At 46.2% G+C, this 20,584-nt stretch overlaps 1 protein-coding gene across 1 annotated transcript in view; it reads right to left on the reverse strand.

Moving 5' to 3' along the window:
* Positions 1-20,584, reverse strand: part of PTPRS (protein tyrosine phosphatase receptor type S) — a 130,152-nt gene that overhangs the window by 49,581 nt on the left and 59,987 nt on the right. The window contains exon 6 of the mRNA XM_084302573.1: positions 11,996-12,106. Coding sequence (XP_084158699.1) covers positions 11,996-12,106 — 111 coding nt within the window. The remainder of the gene's footprint in view (positions 1-11,995; positions 12,107-20,584) is intronic.

Here is a 20,584-nt window from a genome sequence, read left to right on the forward strand (position 1 = left end):
GCATACTTTTTCTAGCTGATGTGACCCAATGTGGTGGCTCACATTGTCACATCTCAGCCCTGGCGGAATAATAAATAGAATAGAATTAATAAGAAAAACAAGGTAATGAAACTTTAACGTTGAGAAAACAGTGACATGTTCTGTGCATCTCCTTAGCAGAGAGGTGGATGCAGCTTCCAGACCTTACACAATAAGAACATGGACGCAAAGGGAAGGGGGTGGTTTCCTTGGCTCCATTTTCTGAACTAACTGGGCTGCTTGGATAGTCGAGGTGGGTGCTCTTCCTCAGGGGTGAAAGCAGGACAATGGGCAAAGGAGAAAAGAAGGTGCCTGAGAGAGGCCCTAGGGAGGGAGCTGAAGGCAAGGTCCCATCCTGTAAGCAGGGACAAAAGGATTTAGACCCCAGCAAGCTACAGGCACAGCAGCAGCACCAGGAAAAAAAGGAAGGTGGGAATCCCCCCAGCTTCTGAGCTGTATCCCATGCAATAAACACCCCTTGGGAAGGGTGAGCAAGGGGATGGGAGAGTTTGGGGTGATGGGGGCCTGAGAAATATCCTTCCCTGATGTCCTCTTCCAGGTAACCCTCTGAATGACCTCTCTAAACCAGCAGTGGTCACATCCATGCAATAGCAAAGCAAAGGACACCAGAGCTAAGCCTGCAATCTCTTTTCCCAAGTTCTCGTGCCTTCAGATGTCCCTTGGAATTGATGTCCTCGTTTTTTTTTTTTTTTTTTTTTTTTTTCTGGTATTTATCTTCCAGCCCATTCCCCTGGCTGCCGCTCAACATTATGGATCTTTTCAGATGGGAAGGGCGCTGCCAGGAGAGATAGTGGCTGTTTTCCATTTAGTGGCGTTTTGTTAAACAAAGAGCCAAATATGGCCTCTGCTTCCTCCCACACACTGACAGGGAGATATCTTCACGGAAAGGTGTCCTCTCACCAGCATGCTGCAGGATCCTTCTATGCACTGTTACAGGGAAGGAGGAGAGGATTTGGGGCCGTAGGAGCTCAGAGGGGTCAGAGGAGACATCCCACACGCACAGCTTTGTGAGGAGAACGGACAGCACGTCCTCACCTGTGGTGTACTGAGGAAAGGTCTTGGGGTGTGGAGGGCCAGCCTACAAACTCACCTGCACCTATCACTAAAAAATGACTTTCTGCTTAAAGAAAGGTGTGAGGGGAGCACCGCGGTGTCTGCACAACCTCTGGCACCAGCACTGGCTCACGAGGGCAGGCAACGTGCTCCTTGCTCCCTGCTGTCATCCCCTGATGGAGATCGGTAGCCCTGGGCCCGAGGGCACGGCCCTGTGGCCTGCCCCATTCCTTCCCCTGTCTGCTACGGGAGGTTTCAGAAAATGGAGCCAGGCGAAGACCACCCCGGTCACAGTCTGAGACAAGATGGAGAGAACTCGAAAAGAAACGAGTGGGGGTCACCATGCAGACAGATCGGGGGGGGATGGCTCCTTCTGAGTGTAACCTTCTGGAGAGGAGAGGCAGGGTGGGAAGAGGTGAGGAGGAATGGGGAGACGTAGGCCGGACAAGGTCCGGTCAGCAAACAGCATCGACAGCAACAAACAACGGCAGGTGGGATGCAAACACCGAGTTGTCATGGAAACAGAACAAGACAATTAATTCAAACCGAGGCTAATCGCAAAGAAATGAAACCGAACTGAAAGAGAACGGGGAAAAGGAAAAAAAAAAAAAAAAAAAAAAAAAAAAGAAGAACAAACCAGAATTTAATAACTGAAAAGCATCATTCGATGGATGGCGGAGTGCTGAGAATCGGAGCCTGAAGGGAACAGCCTGCTGCCGTCTGCGTGGCTGGGGCAGGGATGGGGAAGAGCCACTCACAAAACACAAGCTCAGGACCATGAAGCCCGGCCAGGAGCCGGCCTCCTCTGCACGCCCATGTCCAGAGGGAAGCAGGGAAGAAGTTCTCCCCCCCCCGACCTCGCTGCACCCAGGTCTTAGGGTTTTAGGTCAGCTCTGTGGGATTTTAGGGCAGCGTAACCGCTCCGCTGGTTTAATGGTGGTTTTCACACTCAACTAAAAGGAAGCAGCCGGAACATCTGGGTGCCAGCTGAAGACACGGCGTGTTTCTGGGAAAAAGGGGAGGATTTAAGGATTTGGGGCAGGGGTAGTGGCGGGCTGATGCGAGGACAAAAGGGGCAGCAGCTTTTCTGTCGTGCATCCTGGTTCAAAAAAAGCTACACACTGCTGTGTGCACAGATACACAGACATCCACACGCTGGTCTAAGGAGGTGAAAATAACTCCAGCGCTAGCTGGGGTTGGAGATCTCAGCGAGTCCCTCGATACATCCCTGCCAGGGCTCAGGGCTGCGACAACAGCAGTTTCTGTACCAGGAAATAGTTGTAGGGCTTGTCTCTGGATACCAGGAACCATGTCGCTGTTTATTTTAATTGCCATACCGCTCTGATTTGACTGTTGACATGAGATTGCTCAAGCTGAGAATCTCTGGGTCAGCATTTAGGTCAGAGCCTAGGAAGAGAGCAGTGGTGGGAAGCAAGCTCGAAGAGCAGCTAGAGATTGAATCAAGAACGATTTCAGCTCTGGCTCCAGCTGTGTTTCGAGCACAGCAGCTGAAAAAGTGATTTTTTCCATCGAAAAATGCAGAGAAGTGAATCCTTTTATTTTGCCATCCAGCAAATTGAAGAGCCTGGGGAGGTACGAGGAAGACCTGCCCTCTCTGGAAAGGAGAAGGTGTGGTGGGGCAGCCAGGGCTCCACTTTACAGACCACTTCTCTGATGCTCTTAGCAATTTCTTACATGTCTGATCTCTTTCCCAGCACTGAGCTCTCTCTCAGGCAGGAACATCCCATTTCTAGAGCAGGGCAGATCTTTCCTCTTCCAGAGATTTGGCCTTTTTTTTTTTTGTTTGTTTTGTTTTTTAAACTCATATTCCTTTACCACCCTACAGGAGCTGCAAGGCAGATTCCTCGTGTTTCTCAAGGCAGTCTGCCATGGTGCAGAATTCAGGCTGAAAACACCTCCAGTGACAACACAATGCAAAGGCTGCAAGTCACTGACACCTCCATCTGCTTCTCTCCTGTCCCTTCGGGTGCTGAGGGTGCAGCCAGGAAAGGCCTCCAGCTGCCACTGGTTGCAAGGAGCAGCTTAGCCCTGAGCTTCAGGGATGTTTGGTTTCCATGACAGCTTTGTCCCAACTGTTTTCCAAAGCCAACCTTGCATGCATACAGACGTGCATGCTCCATGTGCATGTGCAACATCTCCTGATATACACACACAAGCAGGCACACACAAAGACACGTTTTCACTGGCCAAAAAACTCTCAGGAGCTTTTTTCAAACAAGGATACAGCTCATTACTGACAGAAGCAGGCTTTAGGACTGGAGCAGGACATTTGTGATGCAGGTCAAATTACTGCAGCGCAGAGAAGCCATTTCAAAGGCACGGAAAGATTTCTTAAGCCCAGTTAGTTTCTTGTTTTATATTGTTGGGTAAGGATTATTTATATTTATATCGTTGGGTAAATATTTCACAGAGGCAAAGCTGCACCCCAAATTCTGCTTAACTTACATGAGAAACTGAACAGATCCAGAACTTTTCACTCGCAAAGCCAATTGGTTTTGTTGCTGCTCATGGCTGCAGAGGGTAACCCAGCTTGTGTTCTGTGAGTGGCATTTTTGGTGCATTATTCTTTCCAGCGAAAAGGAACAAATGAACATCACTAAGGTTCCCCCCCACACCACTCGGTTGTAAAGACAGCTGGGGTCCACAAGGTGAGACACATTTGGCAAGGGACAGATTTACAGACCTGATCGGAAGAGACACTGGGAGATCCAGGGTTGACTTTTGCAACACCAGAATCCATCCTTAAAATGTGTTCCCAGGATGCTGCTAGCGAAAGAAATCTGAGGACCAAGCGACCAGCTTGTGCTGGGGAAACCCACCGGTTCCACTTTTTAAGCCCTTTCCAGATTAGCTCAGGGAGAAAAACGTTGGAGGACAAGTGGGGAAAGGAGAATGTCCTGGACAAGAACCCATCACTTCAAACCCCGATTCACATCGAAAACCAACCAAAAGAGAAACATACTTCATATCTTAAGGAATAAATCAATTGGAAAAGGAACAAAAAAAAAAAAAGAAAAAGAAAGTGAAGTGACTGGTTGAAAGCACCAAACAAAACCAAATGGTATTAAACATTTTGACACTCAGCAAGCTGCTGCTCCAAATGAGGTGAGAAGGCGGACATTATTGGCCATTTTGGTGAGACAGGAGTCATTCCGTCTTGCTCCAAAATGAGGAGGGGTAGGGGAAAGGGTGCCAAAATAATGTGCAGCCTCTACGTTATTAGTGAAGCTTAGATTACACCTGTCCTCCCCTCCCAAAAGGTGGTCCGTCCCTGCCCCTGCGCTGTCCGTGCAGCCGCCTCTGCCTTCTCCCTCTCCCATTCCAATTCCAAGTTGATTCCACTGGGGCGAGACGCTGCTCGGCTCTGGATTTCCGACCTCCGTCCCTCCAGAGGACGAGATACTTCCCTCCTCATGCCCATCTCCTTCCTCATTTCCTTCATGGTAAATAAAAATAAGTAAGTAAATAGTTGGATAAATAAAGAATGAGACCAAGGCTTGGTTTTGGTCTAAGGAAATCCATTACCTTCCCAATCTTTGTCACTTTTCCTCTTAAAAAAACACATTAGTTGGGTGACAGGCTGGCTGAACATCTCTGGTCTTTTGTAATTCTTTTTTTTGTTTGTTTGTTTTTGTTTTCTGTTGCTTTTTACAGGATTGAATATAAAATAATTGGAACCCAATTGTTTCTCAAGAAGATCTGTAAAATTAAACACAGGCTTTGCTATTTTATTTTTTGTTATTTTAATTTGACAAGGTGTAATCTAATTTTTTCCCCTAAAACAAAGAGAACAGCGATGCAAAAGGTGTAAGAGACACAGGCAGGCAGAGATTTCGAGATCAGTACAGCACAGTGTTCCTGCAAAGTGCCCTCTATAGAGATATACATAGATATACATAGATATAGTTTTGATTTTTTTTTTTTGGGGGGTGGCTTTTTGTATCCATTTCCTGATACCCTTGAGAAATCCTTCTGCAGAAACACAGCAAATTGCTTTGTTTGCTTTGGTTTTTGAACTAGAATTTCAGAGCTGAGGACACCCCAAACACAGACAGGGCGCTCCCCCACCCATGGAAGTGCTGATGCAACGAGGACTGTCCCAGAGCTCGCCCTCCCCAAACTCCAGCGCCTGGAAGATGGCATCACAGGGGCAGCTGTACGAACTAGCGGCGGCTCTGCCTCCCTCCTCTTCCATTAAAGACTTTATCAACGCAGGTCTAAAAAGGTATTAAAACTCCTACGGTTTAAAATAGCAAGGATTGTTCTGACCTCGTGGCCATTTGTTAAATCTGTAGCGCAATTGGAATTATTTCCTCCTAACCTGTAAAAGGCACTGGAAGTTAAAAGAGCTTATAGCAACCGTTCCCCTCGCCTACAGAGGGACCGGCTGGGGAACCAGCGGCTCTCATTTAATGGTCAAATTACGCAGGAGCCAAACTTAACCCAGCAGCAGGCTAAGGGCTAAATTACTCGTTAAATTAGTCACATTTTAATATATTTTGAAGCTGTATTTCCTGAGGTCCTAGGCATGCTATTTCTGCATTTTCTATGGTTTTTATTTTAATTGATTGGAGCTAGTTTTGCTATTATGTGTTTATCCCTGGCCTGTTTTCATCTTCAGGCTCTCGATGAGTTGAGGTTTTCCAGACAGCCTTGAAAAAAATATTTGCAATGTTCTCAGCAGGAAGGGGGCTGCGGAACCTGATTTGGGGTGAATAAGCACTGTACTTGACTCCAGCAGCAGAAGAGGCAAGGCCTAAGCAGGCACAGGGAGTGCACTGTGCTGTTTAAAATGCCTGTCGAACCATTTAAAACCCTCTGTGCTTGAAAAGAGCACGGCAACAAGAATCTCGAGCAGAGGGAAGAAGGATTATCCCTACAGCACCGCAACTGCTGCCTTTTGTAACTCCTGACAGGGCACCGCTGCGTGAAATAGGGTAAAAATTTTAATTCTGGTAAATTCAACCAAGACAATTTGTCCTGTACCAACAGCAGCGGCTCTGCATAGGTTGCTAAAGCACAGCCCACACAGCCCTACGGTGCATTGTTCCTTCTTCCTTTCCATTTGTAATCTGGAAGAGCGTGCGGAGACACTCAGTCTTTGCACAGCGCTCTATCTTGAGCCAAGCAGCTGGCTATTTGGATCGAAATAGAGCAACAGAGGTAAGAGTTTAAGGCTTTCAAAATTAAGAGGAGAGCTAGAAATTGCTCCATTTCAAGGGAGCAAAACAGCTGCGGCCACAGATTTTGGCCAGGCAGCCACCCACCCTCTCTGGGGCACAGCCTGGACGCTGCACGTGTTGTCTCACTGATGCCTGTAAAAAAAACAGGCAGGCTATGAATGATCGTACCTGGTTTTATGTGTCAAAGCAGAGGGAGCATCTCAGCCCTTCTGGGCAAGACTCAAAGCCTGTTAAAAGGCCGGGAAGCTTTCCCTTGTGCCCTAGCTGAAGGAAGGCCATGTAGCTCTCTGCATGGATGCTGTACCCAGCCGTTTGCTTTCTGATTAGCCGTGAGAACTGCCAGGCTCTGAAACCAGCCTCCCCTGTATGAAGCTGCTGCCTAGCAGTGTGCACGCAGAGGCATGAAGCTCTCAAACACCATCAGTGAGGAAGATATTTCTTGCTACCCTGGACTTGAAAGCAGCCCTTTCCTGCAATCACTAAAGGGCAGGAACTTTGACAGTGTTTGTGTCCCTACGGATAGAGAGAAGCATCTATTTTTGCAAGCCAGGTACAGCTCCCACAAAATCAGCATCTCCGTCTTAAGATGTGCTGATTTGCCTGATTCATCTTTACGCTGACTACAAGTCAAACTCGGACGATTGGCTTAGGTCAGAAACTTTCATACAGCCCGGGCTGGTGGCAGGATTCCTCTCACCTCCTGATCTGTTTTTCGGGTCTCCACGAAGATGCTTTCTGCATTTTGACCTTGGAAATTCCCTGATGGTGGACTCTCTGTTATTTTGGACTGTGGCATGATCTGATCCCTAATAATACGCAATGCAAACCCTGCGCCAATTATTTCAAGGCCATGCCTGTAACTTCCAGCAAACCAGATCACCTCTCCTAGACAGGTTTCAAGTCTGTGTTTCCTTTCCCGGTGCCACTCCAGCCTACGGTGCCTACATCCAATTTAGCTTTAGTTTATTGTTGTTGATATTATTATAGCTTTTATTGGCTCTTAAGGAAGAATTTAATCTTAAGACCTTCTCAGACCACAAGTGATTCTAGCAGCAGCAGCGCAGTTTAGGCATGTTAGAGATATTTTATAAACGATAAAATAAACAAATACAAAAATAAATGGTGTGTAAATCCCTTTTTAATTGCACCTGAATCCTGAAACTCAAACTCCTATTCATGAAGGAAAATCCTGTGATTAGTGGTGATTATCACCTTTTAGTCCTAGGCAGGAGGGAGGTGGGATGGGAACACCTCATTTCAAACACTATTCCTTCTCTCTTGCTCTTTTTAAATAGAACAAGTCTTTATTCTTTTTTTCTTTAAATAGCACACTGGGATTGGGGGATGTCTTTTGGCTATTGTTGGCATTAGTCAAAGTTAGTAGAGCCACAGCTGGCCGCTTTAGAAAGACATTATCAACAGTGCAGCATTTCGGAGTGGTACCCTTGTATCTAAGGGGAGAGGGGGAGAGACTTGAAGGAGGGGGGGGGAATACCAGTACTGAGGGTCCGAGCACTGAAATCTCAGTATTTTAAGAAAAAGAGAAAGACAGACAGAAAGAAAGAGAGAGACAGAGAAAGAGAGAGACAGATACTGTGTCAATACTGCACTGGATTTCTCAAAAATCACACAGCTTTAATACCTGTACACTAGGAAAGCCACTCCTTTGGTAGATTATTGAGTAGTGAGGACTGATGGGCAGGGGGAAACGCATAAACAGGGAAAGGAAGGGCATTCAATTCTGCAAAGGGCAAAAGCACCAAGCACCAATGGTAGAACTAACACACTGCAAAAAACCCACCTGTTTACTATCCCATGTGGCTCGCCCACTCAGGATGCACACATGGGAGGCAACAGAAGCTTAACAGGGATAAACAGGGAGATGAGAAGAGGGAAAAGAGGCATTTTCAGCTAGAATGTAACTTGTCAGATTTCTTATTGCTGTTTACAATAAGGATGCAGCTGCCAGATGTGTCCCAGCAGCCTCTTTCGTGTCTACCACTGCTGCATTTCTTTTTTCAAATTCCTTTCAAAAGGAGGGCTCTACCTTATCTGGAGCTGGTATTTCTGCGATAATCACGCAGGCTGGTTTTCAAGGTGCCTGTAGGCAGGCAATAATGGTGAAATGGCAGGGAACAAAGAGGGTAAACGGGGAGAGGCAGAGCCAGGAAATCCAGCTACCCTTCTGCAGGAGGCAGCTGGCTGGCTGCCCTTCGGTTCTGACGCCGCAAGGACGAGGCATCACCTCCTGCAAGGGGCTGTGCCGGGGTCTTGTCGATGAGACAGGGCACAGCCCGACGGCCGGGCTCGTTTCTCTAAAGGAAAGACAACTGCGTGTGCTTCAGGAGCACGGGAGGAAGCTTTCTGTCCTTTCACATCCTGGTCTGAAAGCAGATTAGCTCCCATACACAGTGTCTTGGGGATTAGCGTTGGGAAAGGGGCAGTTACCAGTTCTGGATGGCTTGGGCAGCTCTTCGAAGCAGGGCTCAGGGTTTTTCTCTGTGTGCAGGATGTGGAACAGCAGCCACACCTCCAAGAAATTGGCAAGTAATGAGGTGACCCAGGGTCTGCTCTGATTCTTGAACTGAAACCCTGGCTTCTTACCATCTTTTCCACTTCCCAGATCCCTCCCTCCCCTCAAAACAAAGGCTGGTCCCAAATAGCAGGGCTTCCATGGACAGGCGTTAGAGCTGTGTGACTCCTTTCCTCCTGGAGGGATTGAGGAGTTCAGTTACCACCGGGTGGGCAGGAACACTGGCTTCTCACAATGCGTTTGGAATAAACTACAGCACAGCATAACCAATCGAAACTGAAACAGGAAATCAAGAGAAAGCAAAAAACCCAACGGAACAAAAAAAAATCAGAAAGTAAGAGTAAATCCACTTCAACTAAACCAGAATTTTCAAAAAAAAAGAAGAAAACCAAACCAAAAAAAAACTATACATATTTATATACAGAAAAAATAAGTCGTAATTAATTTAAAAAAGTGGCATGCAAAGAAGATTGTTACATTCTCCTATCATGCATCAGGCCCAATGTCCAAACGGCAAGGTAACCATGACGACAAAAAAGTGCAAGAACTCAGCAACATTACCAAAGGATGCATAGAGAGGCCCACAATGCAACTCAACTCATCTCTGCGAGACCCGGGAACGGGCGGGTCTCGCTCATCTTAAAGATTTCTTGCTTTTTCTCTTTTTTTTTTATTTTTTATTTTTATTTTTTTTTATAAATATATATATTTTTTTCTCTTAAGAATGTAAAAATGTGGGTAAAGAAAGTAAAAAAGAAAAAAACCACACCAACCTTCTCGTAGCTCTGAGGGATGTTAAGGGGGTTTGATGCGGAACACAATGACATGAGGAGAAGAGAAAAATAGGGGAAACACAGAGAGAGTAAAAAAAGGCCTTCTCAAGGCTGTCAGCTGCAAATTGATTGTTTTTTTTTTTTTTTTTTCTCTTAACCAAAATAAAAAGAAAGGAAAAAAAATGAAGATAGTAACGACCCTCCTTCCTGCCTTCCTAGCTTTCCCCCTCCCATCCAGCTAGGTACCTTTTAAGAACAACCAAGCTCTGTAAAGAGGTCAGACCGTGAGCAATCCTAAATCGGAATTAGCACCCGACGGGGATGCCAAGTCCAGCAAGGAGTTCTCACTTCATTACGTGCATCTGCTCTTTAAAGAAGGGGGAGCGGAGGCCGTGCCAGGCAGGGACCTGGCACCGAGGTGAGCCCCGCGTGCAAATGCGCTCCCCCAGCCCGGCTCCCCCCAGCCCCGTGCCCGGCTCTGCTTGCACTAGCTCCACAACGGGACTGAATAAGGAAAAAGAAATAATTAGAAGAAGGAAAGAAAAAAACAAAAAACAAAAAACAAAACCAAAACATTTCCTTGCAATGTTAAAACTTACAACTCCTATCCCAGGTGCTCTATAGAGACAAGCATGTTATGGGAGAAACAAGTCAATTGGAAACACGGGAGTGTTCACGACTCTTTTAAAACAAAAAACGGGAAGAAAAATGTGCATGAACTTCCCCTCCCACCAAAGCAAATCCATTTCAGACCTTTGTTACCTTTCCACGATATTAACACACAAGAAACAAGGAATTAAACAGCATGAAAAACACCCAAACCACAGGCCGAGCTTGCTTACACGGCGTTTTCTGCACTCTCTGGGCCGGCTACTGCTGGCTTTGCTTGGTAGCCCGGCCTCGGGCACGCAGGGCTAGCTCCGACAGGAGGGCTGGCTATCTATCCACCTGGAGCCAGCCCTTAGCCAGGTGGGGAGACTCGAGGGCTACAACCTTTGTCTCCAGGGTAGTTTCCGAGTGGCCAGAAAGGTAGAGGATTTATAAATCAAAGAATAATGAAAAAATCCCCACGTTTTTTCCTGTTTCTTTTTTTTTTTCTTTTTTTTTTTTTTTTTTAAATCTCAAAACGTTCCAGCTAAACTGTCTGCGAAGGATTTAGCCCTGAATTAGCATCAGATCCAGATTTACTTTCCCAGAAGAAGAATTTCAGGGTCCAAGCGACAGGGCAAATTTCAAACGCAATTTTCCAGCTGGCCACAAAAGGCTATTTAAAAATTTAGCTTGGAAACATTAAATTATTAAAAAGCCTTCTCTCCATGTGCATGTGATTTAGTGAGCGTGAGACACGAGAGAGAGAGAAAGAGAGAGAGAGAGGAGTGCACACAGGAGCATGGCTCTGCATTTGACTGCAGAGTTAACGTGAGTGTAGGTGGGAGGCGCTTCCTCTGTCGATGGGATGGAAATGGGAACAGTTCACTGGGATGTGACTTTTCTTTTTTTCCTCCCAATGGTATTTTTCTTTTTTTTTAACAAAAAAAAAAGCGAGAAGGACCAGCCCTGCTCTCTCATTACCAAAAGGGTTTTGCTGTGGAAAGATATTAAACCAAAGCTACACACAAAATGTTACAGGTCAGAGAGATTAAAATAAGAGAACAAAGAAAGCAGAAAGGCAATTGCCCGCTGGGTGGGAGAACATCAAGGGGGCATTAAGCAGAAGCCAATCCCCCTGTCATCTGTTCCCGGTGCTAAAAGGGCAAAGAAATCTGTCACTGATGGCAGAGATGTCTGCTGGCCATCCCCAGCTTTCTGCGAGTCTCTGCCCATGGCCAGTGTTCATGCCTGAGGAACCAGCGACAAATTACTGCTGGCAAAGGGAAAATCAGCTGGGACACAAGCAAGAAGTGAGAACGCACCCTCCTGTTGTGATCTGGGAAGATCCAGGGGAGAAAGAGTTCCGTGGAGGGGGCTGAGAGGATCCTCCCCTCCTTTCACACCCACACCAGCAGAACTGGGACCTTCCCACTTCCAGAGAGTGGGGATCCTTTGTGAGGAAGGGGACTACGGCCTCTCGGCAGCCAAAGCTGTTCATTCTTCTCTGGGCCCTGCAGACTGATGGTGGCAGACACTCGGGCACACTGTTTTGGGCCACACTTGACTTTCCTGAGGGTGGCACAGCCTCGTGCTGCTGCCCTGCAGCTCTGGCGTGCAATGGTGAGAGGTCAGGGTGCGCCAGAATCCCCCTGCAAGCTCCGTAGTGCACCGTAAGGATCCAACCAAGAACCACCAGTGCTTCCCCTGCGCTCAGGGACGGGCTCGAATCAAACAGCTGGGGACAAAGGAAGGCCACGGGGAGGGAGATATTTGCCAGCGTTGTGAGCCGATGCGCTCCCTACCTCTCACGTAAAGATTAGCGGGTGAGGAGTAGCGCACTCCGGCGCTGTTGCTGGCGACGCATTCGTACTTCCCCTGGTCCGTCTCCTCGCTGCTCTCAATCTGCAGGCCACCTGCGAGGAGAGAAGACCGCAGCAAACACAGTCATCACCACTCTGTTTTGTTTTAGGAAGGAGCAGTAGTGTCAACATCTTGCCTTCTCCTTTCCCTCGGGTGAATACCTACTGGAAGGCTGCCTGGGGGTCTTGGGGATCTGGAATTAAGGAGCCCTCCCAACATCATCTAATGCCTGTGCTCAGTGTTACGGCTGGACACGGAGCCACCAGGAAGAGAAAATCCAGTCCCCGCCTCTATACTAAGTGCCTCTCTCTGTACTGAAATAATCAGCAGAATTAACCAACTTTTGTGACGTCTGCAATGCAGATACCCTGCACCAGAACTCATGAAATCAACTTCAATAATCCATATCACTGTGATCCCCAGAAATCTATCAGAGGGCAGTCAACTTCCCATTACTCCAGCTGAAGCAGTGACCATAGAGGTGAAAGGATTTGTCACCCGCTGCCCAGGAACCCTGAAGAATTCTTATCAGTGCTGGCTTTGTTTTGTACCTAAATACCTGATTCTGAGCAATCCCACAGGAGATAATAGTGTGAAAATCACGTTACTGCTAGTGAATATTTCCAAGAGAAAAAAACTGTAAACACTGCGCTGGATTTCCTGAGTTGCATGTGTGGTTTTACACCAACTGGGCCAAAAGGATGAAGTTTTTTCTTAAACCCGTACGTTATTGGAGTTCACAAGAATGTATTCAGAGCCATCCTAAACACCCCCGAACGCAGACATGCAGATATGCTGCATGTAACTACATGGAAGAAAATTGTCTCATTTACCTCAAAAGGCTTCGCTCCTGCAAAACTTCAGTTAAAATACATACTGCATAAATAATTCAACAGGCTATCAAATGCTTTATGCATTATGAGTATTATGAGTACATGATTATACTACAGATATGGACAGACCTCACATGTGCTAAGACTTTTAACTGCTATCCGTGGAAAAAAAAAAACAACCCTAAATATAAAAACCAAACAATTCCAGCTCAGTGTAATATTATTGATAAAATCTTAAGCGAGAAAAGTGCAAATGATATCATTGTTGGTTACAGATACAGCCTCTTCAGGAAGGAAAACCAACGTGTTCGCATGAGGAGGACAAGGAGCTCGTGTTCCTCTGTGTGTGCATGGGTGAAAAAGGATGTTGCGTGGGAAGACGTGAGGCTGTGAAAGTATTTATGACAGGGATGGGGTGTGAAAGTGCAACTCCCACCAGGATCCACTGTGTCTGGTAGCTCCCAAAGGCAGGACAGATAGAATTAAAACAAAAAACAACCCCCCAAAAAACAAACCACTGAAGCAAACTAAACTATTTTCTAAAGAATCTGCGGGTGTTTCAGTATAACAAAAGGAGTTGGAAACCAAATGGTGTGAGGCTTCACATTGAGACATCAGCTGAGCATATTTCATACTGAATTAAAGCTCGAGCATGCTCTGTCATCTCAAAGCTCCACTTGGGTGGACAGCTGGACAGGGACTTCTATAAATTTCTTTTATTTGGACAAATCTGTGACTTGCTTTGACTGGTTCCAGACAAATCTTCCGCATCACTCATGAGCGTTGCTTGTCTGGGTGTACACAGGGGGAGACTGAGCCACACTCCAGAGCAGGACCAGGACATGAAGTGCAGGCAAGCAGCTACACCAGGGGAATGAGGACTCACCCCTTTCGCCTTGACCACTGCAGCTTTGCTGGTGAATGCAATGGTGGAAATTATACTGTAGAGAGTCCAGTGAGTTTTCAGCACTTGCCAGGAGCCAATAGAGATGATGTGTGAAAAAATAAATACTTCACCTACTGCACCTCCTACTGCTTTTACCAACAGAGAATTAAGGACTTTAAAATTTGACAGTGTAGGTAAAGCCTAAGCAGGGTTCCCCAAGGTGCACGCACCCAATTCTTGCTGAATTTCAATGACACCTTGAGGTCTAACATCTTTTTGGCTCTGTTAAAGAAACAGTGCAGAAGCTACTTACCATGGGTATCCTTCCCAGAAAAACCTACAAGCAAGAGAGTGGAAAGGGGAAGGTGGCTCTGAAGCCAGACACATGAGTACACACAGATAGGGAGTGCTGAAGATCTGCCTGAGCAAAGGACTGGAAAACTTTCACCACAATCAATGGCTCAGGAGCACTTTGCACCAATCAAGAGAAGGCCCTAAGTATTTACCAAGCTTCGATAGCATTTAATGCCCAAGATAAACTTCAGTCCTTTGCAGTCCTGGAGAGATTAGCTCTTAAAACTGCCATAAATCTGAGGCAGCACAGCCTGAGATGTCATTAGAATAACAGTATCAATATTACCAAGTGCACCCAGCAAACAGAAACAGACATTATAACCATATATAAAATAAAGACAGGTATAAAAAAAGAAATAAATATCCAGAGGTGAAGCAGGACAAGAGAACATAACAACAACAAGAATCTGGATTGAGCACAGGTCAATGAAACAGGAACTGAGTGGAGAGAAGTGTTTGGAGAGTGGGTGAGTGAGCGAGCTGGGGGTGTCTTACCTCGGATCGGTGTACCTTCTGCAAAGAAAACAAAGAAAAGAAGTGAAAAGACTGTAAAACCCCAAACACCTGGATTGCCTGTGGGAAAAGGACCTGAGTCAAGGAAGACAGTTCCCAGTAGGAAACTTCCTGTACTGTCTCATCGTGAATTGCAGGGACAGACTGAAGAGGGTTCGGGGTACTTAAGGTGGGGATGCCCTTTAAAAAGCAGTCCAATTCTGCTGGCTCTTTACAGAACCTTCATGGCACTTGGCTTGAAAACTCTTCCGACTGGCTCCATTTTGTTGTTAAGAATGGAAAGAACACCTTCAAGCTCTCAGCTAACATTACTGTTTGCTTTAGGATGAACCTGCACTTGTCTTCATCACCCTGGGGGGCAAGGGTCTGCATTATGATGATGATAGCCAAGACAGGGAAAGGACATCCAGGTACCTTGCATCACATTTAGAGTTGCAGGTCTGATCCCAGCTCTGCCAGTGAATTCCCAGTTCCAAACTTAAGCTTTTGGCACAGATGTGGGAGGAATTCAATGCATGTCCTTAGCAGGACCTTCAGTTATCCTTTAATGGCTCTGCACAGCACAGAGATTGAAGCCAGATGCTCTGCATTAAATAAGGTTGTGGAAGGGGTACCTCGTGCTACTGCTCTAGAAGCCTCCCTAATGCCAGTGCAGGAGAGGGGTGCTTTTTTGAGAGAGAAGAGTCCTGCTATGCTTGCCTGTTGACTGCATCCCTTGGGTTATTTTAATTCAAACCCCCTCCAGTTGTCTTTAGTGCCTGACATGAGTTTTCTGCCCTGGCAGGTCTCACAGATGAGAGGAGGTGACATTGTGGCTGCTGACCCCAGTCAGTGGTAAAATCAGTCCCCCCGTTTGACCTCTCGAGGTTGAAACCATCTTCCTTTGAAAACCCGGCAGGTCCTTTTGCTCACAGCGGCATTCACACTTGTCACACAGCTAATTAAAAAAGGGGGGTTGATTGGTTGGTTGTTTTTTTTTGTTTGTTTTTTTTTACCCCAATCCTGAGAACAGGGCAGATTCCGCAATTCCAAACATTGCCTCTGACTAGGGAGAAGTGCAAGGGCTTCTCTGTGACGGCAACAGCGCCGTCATTCTGCAGCACCTCCCAGCCAAGGCTTGTAAGTGCGTTACATGACAAATATCAGCCTACACACTCTCCTCTCCCCTAGTGAGGTACAGCAGTATTATTTCCCTCACTTTGCACATGGGAAAACCGAGGCAGAGGTGAAGCAACTTGCCCACGGTCACAGAGGGAAGCCTGTGGCAGAGGCAGGGACAGGAGCCAAAGCCTCCTGTGTCCGTCTTCTGCCTTCAGCACAGCCCTTCCCTTCTCCTTCAGCCCTGCTCATCCTTCTTGTGCTGCGGTTCAATCCTCCATTTTCAGGATAGAAGGTAAAAATATATAGGTATTGATTACAGTACACCTCTATTTTTCACAGGAGATGAGGGAAGAGAGGCGTTACAGTGTTAGGATATTAGATTCTAGTTATACTCAGCTTCTAGTTAAAAGGTTAGGTTATTTGATAGAAAAAGTTAGCATCTAGTTAGGGTTAGGAACTAGCTAAGGTTAATAAAGCAGGCTGGTTAGCTATCAGGACAAAGGTTGGAGAGACAGCGTTTGAAAGAGAAAGAGGTGGGGGAGCGTGTACTTGGGCAGATCTCCACACGGGAGACGGCAGGAAGGTTGTGAAAAGCGAGAGAGAGACAAAGCAGCAAAGGGTTATAGATCAACTCAGTGGAAATAAAAACAGCCTCCAATACATCCTTCTGTCTCAAAACTGGAGCGAAAATCTGCCATCTGTGGCACAAATCTCGAACAAAGCTAATGAGGAGAGGGCAGAGGAGGGGAAGGGCCCCAACATCACCCACTGCTAGAAGGCTTCACAGGCCGTGCTAGGCCTGGCAGTTCCTGCAAGGGCTCGCTATAATAGACAGGAGAAACACACCGGAGCTACAGGAGATACAATGGCAGCTGTTGCCTCCTTGTGTTAACGTGATTGTAGGTTACTTAGTCCCTGCTCCCTCTAAGCATCGGCGTTGCCCCTGGAAATTGGCTGTCAGCAGCTCTTGGAGAGCAAGGCAAGCCAAGCAATGCCTCCTCGATGCTTCCAGTTCTAACTCTGGCGTACGGGACACAGAGGTGAGGAGCAAAATGTGCTTTACGAGGTGGCCCACACCTGGGACAGAGGGGACAATTTGAACCAAAACGAGATCCAGTGACTTGCAAGGCGAGAACAGCAGTCTGCATGGTGGCAGGGACACAGATGGTAGATTTTCACTGCTGGAGTTTCACATCTAACCAGCTTCATATTCAATTTAGGGGGAGCAGGCTGGTGCTAGAGGAGGATCAGAAACACATTAATATATTCTGAATAATTCTGAGAGCTCCCGGAGGTTTGATTAGGGCTGAGGGAGGCATCTGTGCTCAGGAGCTGGCTTGCCTGCTGTTCTAACAGCTCACGAGCAAATTCAGGAGGCTGACCACTGCTCACGGCACAGAAAACTAAAGGAGGAAGAGTTCATATGAATGCTGGACCTTCCAAGTGGAAAGCTGGTTTTGCAAACTATTTGTATTGCCTTCCACAACTGCCCACAAACAGGATATCTGCTTGTTTAGGGCAAAAATAAGGAAAAAAAAAATGCAGGAGCCCAGATGGCCAGCCCAGTGGCAACAGGGGCAACAACAGGGGCAAGAGGCACCTGACCCCATACAGCACTTGCCTCTGGATTATGAAGGGCCAGGATGGTGCCAGGCAGAGTGCCCCATGCAGGTGTCCCCCAGTGCCAGAGAGGACGGGATCTGCTCTTCCACCATCCCTTCCTCTGACTCTTCCCACCCAGCAAGCTGCCTACGGATTCTCCAAGCCTCGAAAACAGGGAGAGGAGGAAAGTCACCATTGCCATGGCAATGACAGAAAACACATCCCCACCTTCTGTCAGGCCACGTGTGCGAACATGTGTGTGCTATGCTCCTCTCCTGAGGGCTGGAGAGAGCTTTCTATTCTAAACAAGCAAGCAATCATCAAGGGTCTTCTGCAATTTTAAAATGCCGGATCCTGGCTGACAGCTGCAATTGCTACAGCTCTAATAACAAAAGGGGACTTGGCACAAGGAGGAAATGTGACGTGAGCTCTGCAGACAGGCTCCTGGCTTCTCGAGGGACAGGGATGATGTGGAGGGGGGGCTTTTCCTTTGCTCAACTCTTTCCAATAGCCAATGACCTGTGATTAACAGCTTCAATTTGACGATGCTGCACCCCCACCTCTCCCTTCTGAAAACGCCAATAACCCCGTTAGATGTGAAACTCCAGGACCTCCTGCAGGTGTGAACACAATTATCACAGTTCCAGGGTACAAGCTATTGTGTATTTGGGGAATTCCAGGACAACTGTTGCTAAGTTACAAAAAAAAAATCTATCCAATGTTAGGAGGTTCATATTTAGCTGTTATCTCTTTATACAGATATATTAATTAGGATGATTATTATTCTTTTTGTAGCCTGCAATACCCCTGCAGAAATTCATTAAGAGGGCAGAAGATCCCTACTGAAAGAGTTAGTAGAAGAAATGCACAGCATGCCTCTCAGAAAGCTGTTACAAAGGAATTAGTTTAAAGGTAAGGGTTACAAATCTGGACATTAGCAGGTTTGGGGTTTTTTGTTTAGCTTTTTTTTTTAATTGAACAAACTTACCAAAGGTCTCTGAGTGTAAAAAATAGTGAAAAAAGACAAAAAAAGAAAAAATTAAGTTTGTTATAGCCAGTTATTTAGAAAGCAGAAGACAACACACAAGACACAAAAGGTTTTAGTGTTTCTATGATGTAAGAAGTCGGCTTCAGGCTGTCTCCCATTTCCCCCCTAGGTGGCACGGCTGAGCAAAGGACATTGGCTTCTACTCAAAATACCCTGAAATTGCTCGTGTTGGTGTTAAGCAGAAATATCCATTTGTTGTCCACCACCAAGACCACTTCAGCTCTTAGATAACCTGGGTTTCTAAGGTTGAGATGTTCATGTAAGTCTAAGGAAAATGGGAGGCTAGACAGAGTTGTTTTTTTTTTTTTTTCCTCATTCTTCTTTGATTGACAATTAAACTTTTCGTGCAGCCAAAAGCCTCAAATATTAAAAGGCTTCCAGCTGCTTGGAAAGAGTATCTGGAGATAGAGAGAAAAAGGAATGTGGATAGAGAAAAAAGGCACTATGGTTAATGACATCACCAGTTTCTCAGTTATACTGAAGACCCTTAACACAAATGGGTCCACAGCATGATGTAAATATAATGACCATGCTCTCAGAGGTCCATTTATATTGCCAGCGAAACATTTAGTTGTTTTAATATAAATGAGAACTAAACCTGGACATGGACACCCAATTTTGCAGAGCTCCGTGTATGACATTTCACTTGTACATTTAATGAGCTAATTTGCATGTTTGCCACTAACTCATACACCAATATAAGTTCAGTTATTAACACCCTCCCTGGTTCTTAACAGCTTCTGTAATAAAGCAGCATGGATGCTGTCCTGATGGCTTCCTCTCCAGGGCAGAACCTGGGTGACTCTCCTGTCCTGCTGCTCCGTCGCCTGCCCCTGAAGCGCTCCCCATCAGGGAGCAAGGAGCAGCCAAGCCTTCAGAGCTTCAAACACCGTTGCTGGTTTCTACACTAACTCTGCTAGTGCAAAGTGTTGAGGTTGTGATTTAGTACCAGGGGCACTCCTCCTCCCTGCACTCCTATTCACACAGGGCTCGTCAACCACCCGTTAGTTGGCTCTAATTGTTAATCCCCAAGAAGCCGGGCTGGAGTCATCCTGGTGACCTGTGTATGAAAGACACTGAAGCTCATTAGCAGTGTCCTGAAACATCCAATACCCTAATGTGTGCTAGCGCTACGCTTCTGGAAGCAAAGTTTGCTTTCTGGAAAGGTAAATGCATTCAGTTAAATTCTGACATTAGCAGCATCAGCAGCACTCAAACAGGCACCGCCTTGCACGTCACACCCACGTTACAAACACACACTTCCATCTCCTTTCCCTAAGCCTTAAAAAACCGCTTTCCACTGACAAAAATGCTAATGAAGTATGGATGACCTCAATGTTAATGTTTTCCACTTTCATAGGCCTCTGCATCATAGAACACACAGGTTTTGAAAGGCCATAAAAGTACATGAAGTAGGAGGAGAAATCAGAAGTCCTGAATTTCAGCCCTCTGCCGTGATCAGGAGTCTGTGCACTCCCTTTCACAGAAGCCACAGGTTTCTGCCCCAAAGGACAACAGGGATGCTTCAGGCTTCCACCAGTTTACTAATTCAGAGATACTGTAAATAAGATTAATTCTCAGCAGGTATATTCAGATTTATCAGAAAGGTCAAGGGTTCACTCTGAGGCTAACCAATTCACTGGAATAAAAATGTAGCACTCAGGTGGCTTTAAGGAAAACATCAGATCAAATCCAGTTAAGGAATATAAAGGCATTCTAGCAAGATGATAAATGTATTAAAAATAATCTGCCTGTGCATTACTCACACTTCAGATCATGGTCATAGAGCATGATATAATTCTAGTTTACCTCTCATTATTTATGCTGAGTGATTTTTTTATTTGCATTTGACTCAGCTGTTACAATAAAACAGGGAGGTCAATCTCATCTGTGTTTGTGGGACTCAACAATCCATTCTAATTCTAACAAAGCAGCTTAAGTATCTGCTTGTAAGTTTGCTTCACTGAATAAAGAAGCAGGTGTATAAAAGCTACACTGAACTGGAAATAAACGGAGCCTTTACCACTGGTGGCCCACAGAACTAAAAATCTTTATATAGATTCTTTGCTAAACAGGTCTAGAGACAGACCGGGTGGTTAAGTCCTCTGATGTTCAGACCCAGCACTACAGTACTCAGAACTCCTGAATTTCTTTGGAGCCAGCAGAGGTCTGGGCAGAACTATTTGGCTACCAC

This window comes from Netta rufina (genome assembly GCF_964035555.1).
Source record: "Netta rufina genome assembly, chromosome: 28".
Classification (NCBI taxonomy): domain Eukaryota; kingdom Metazoa; phylum Chordata; class Aves; order Anseriformes; family Anatidae; genus Netta; species Netta rufina.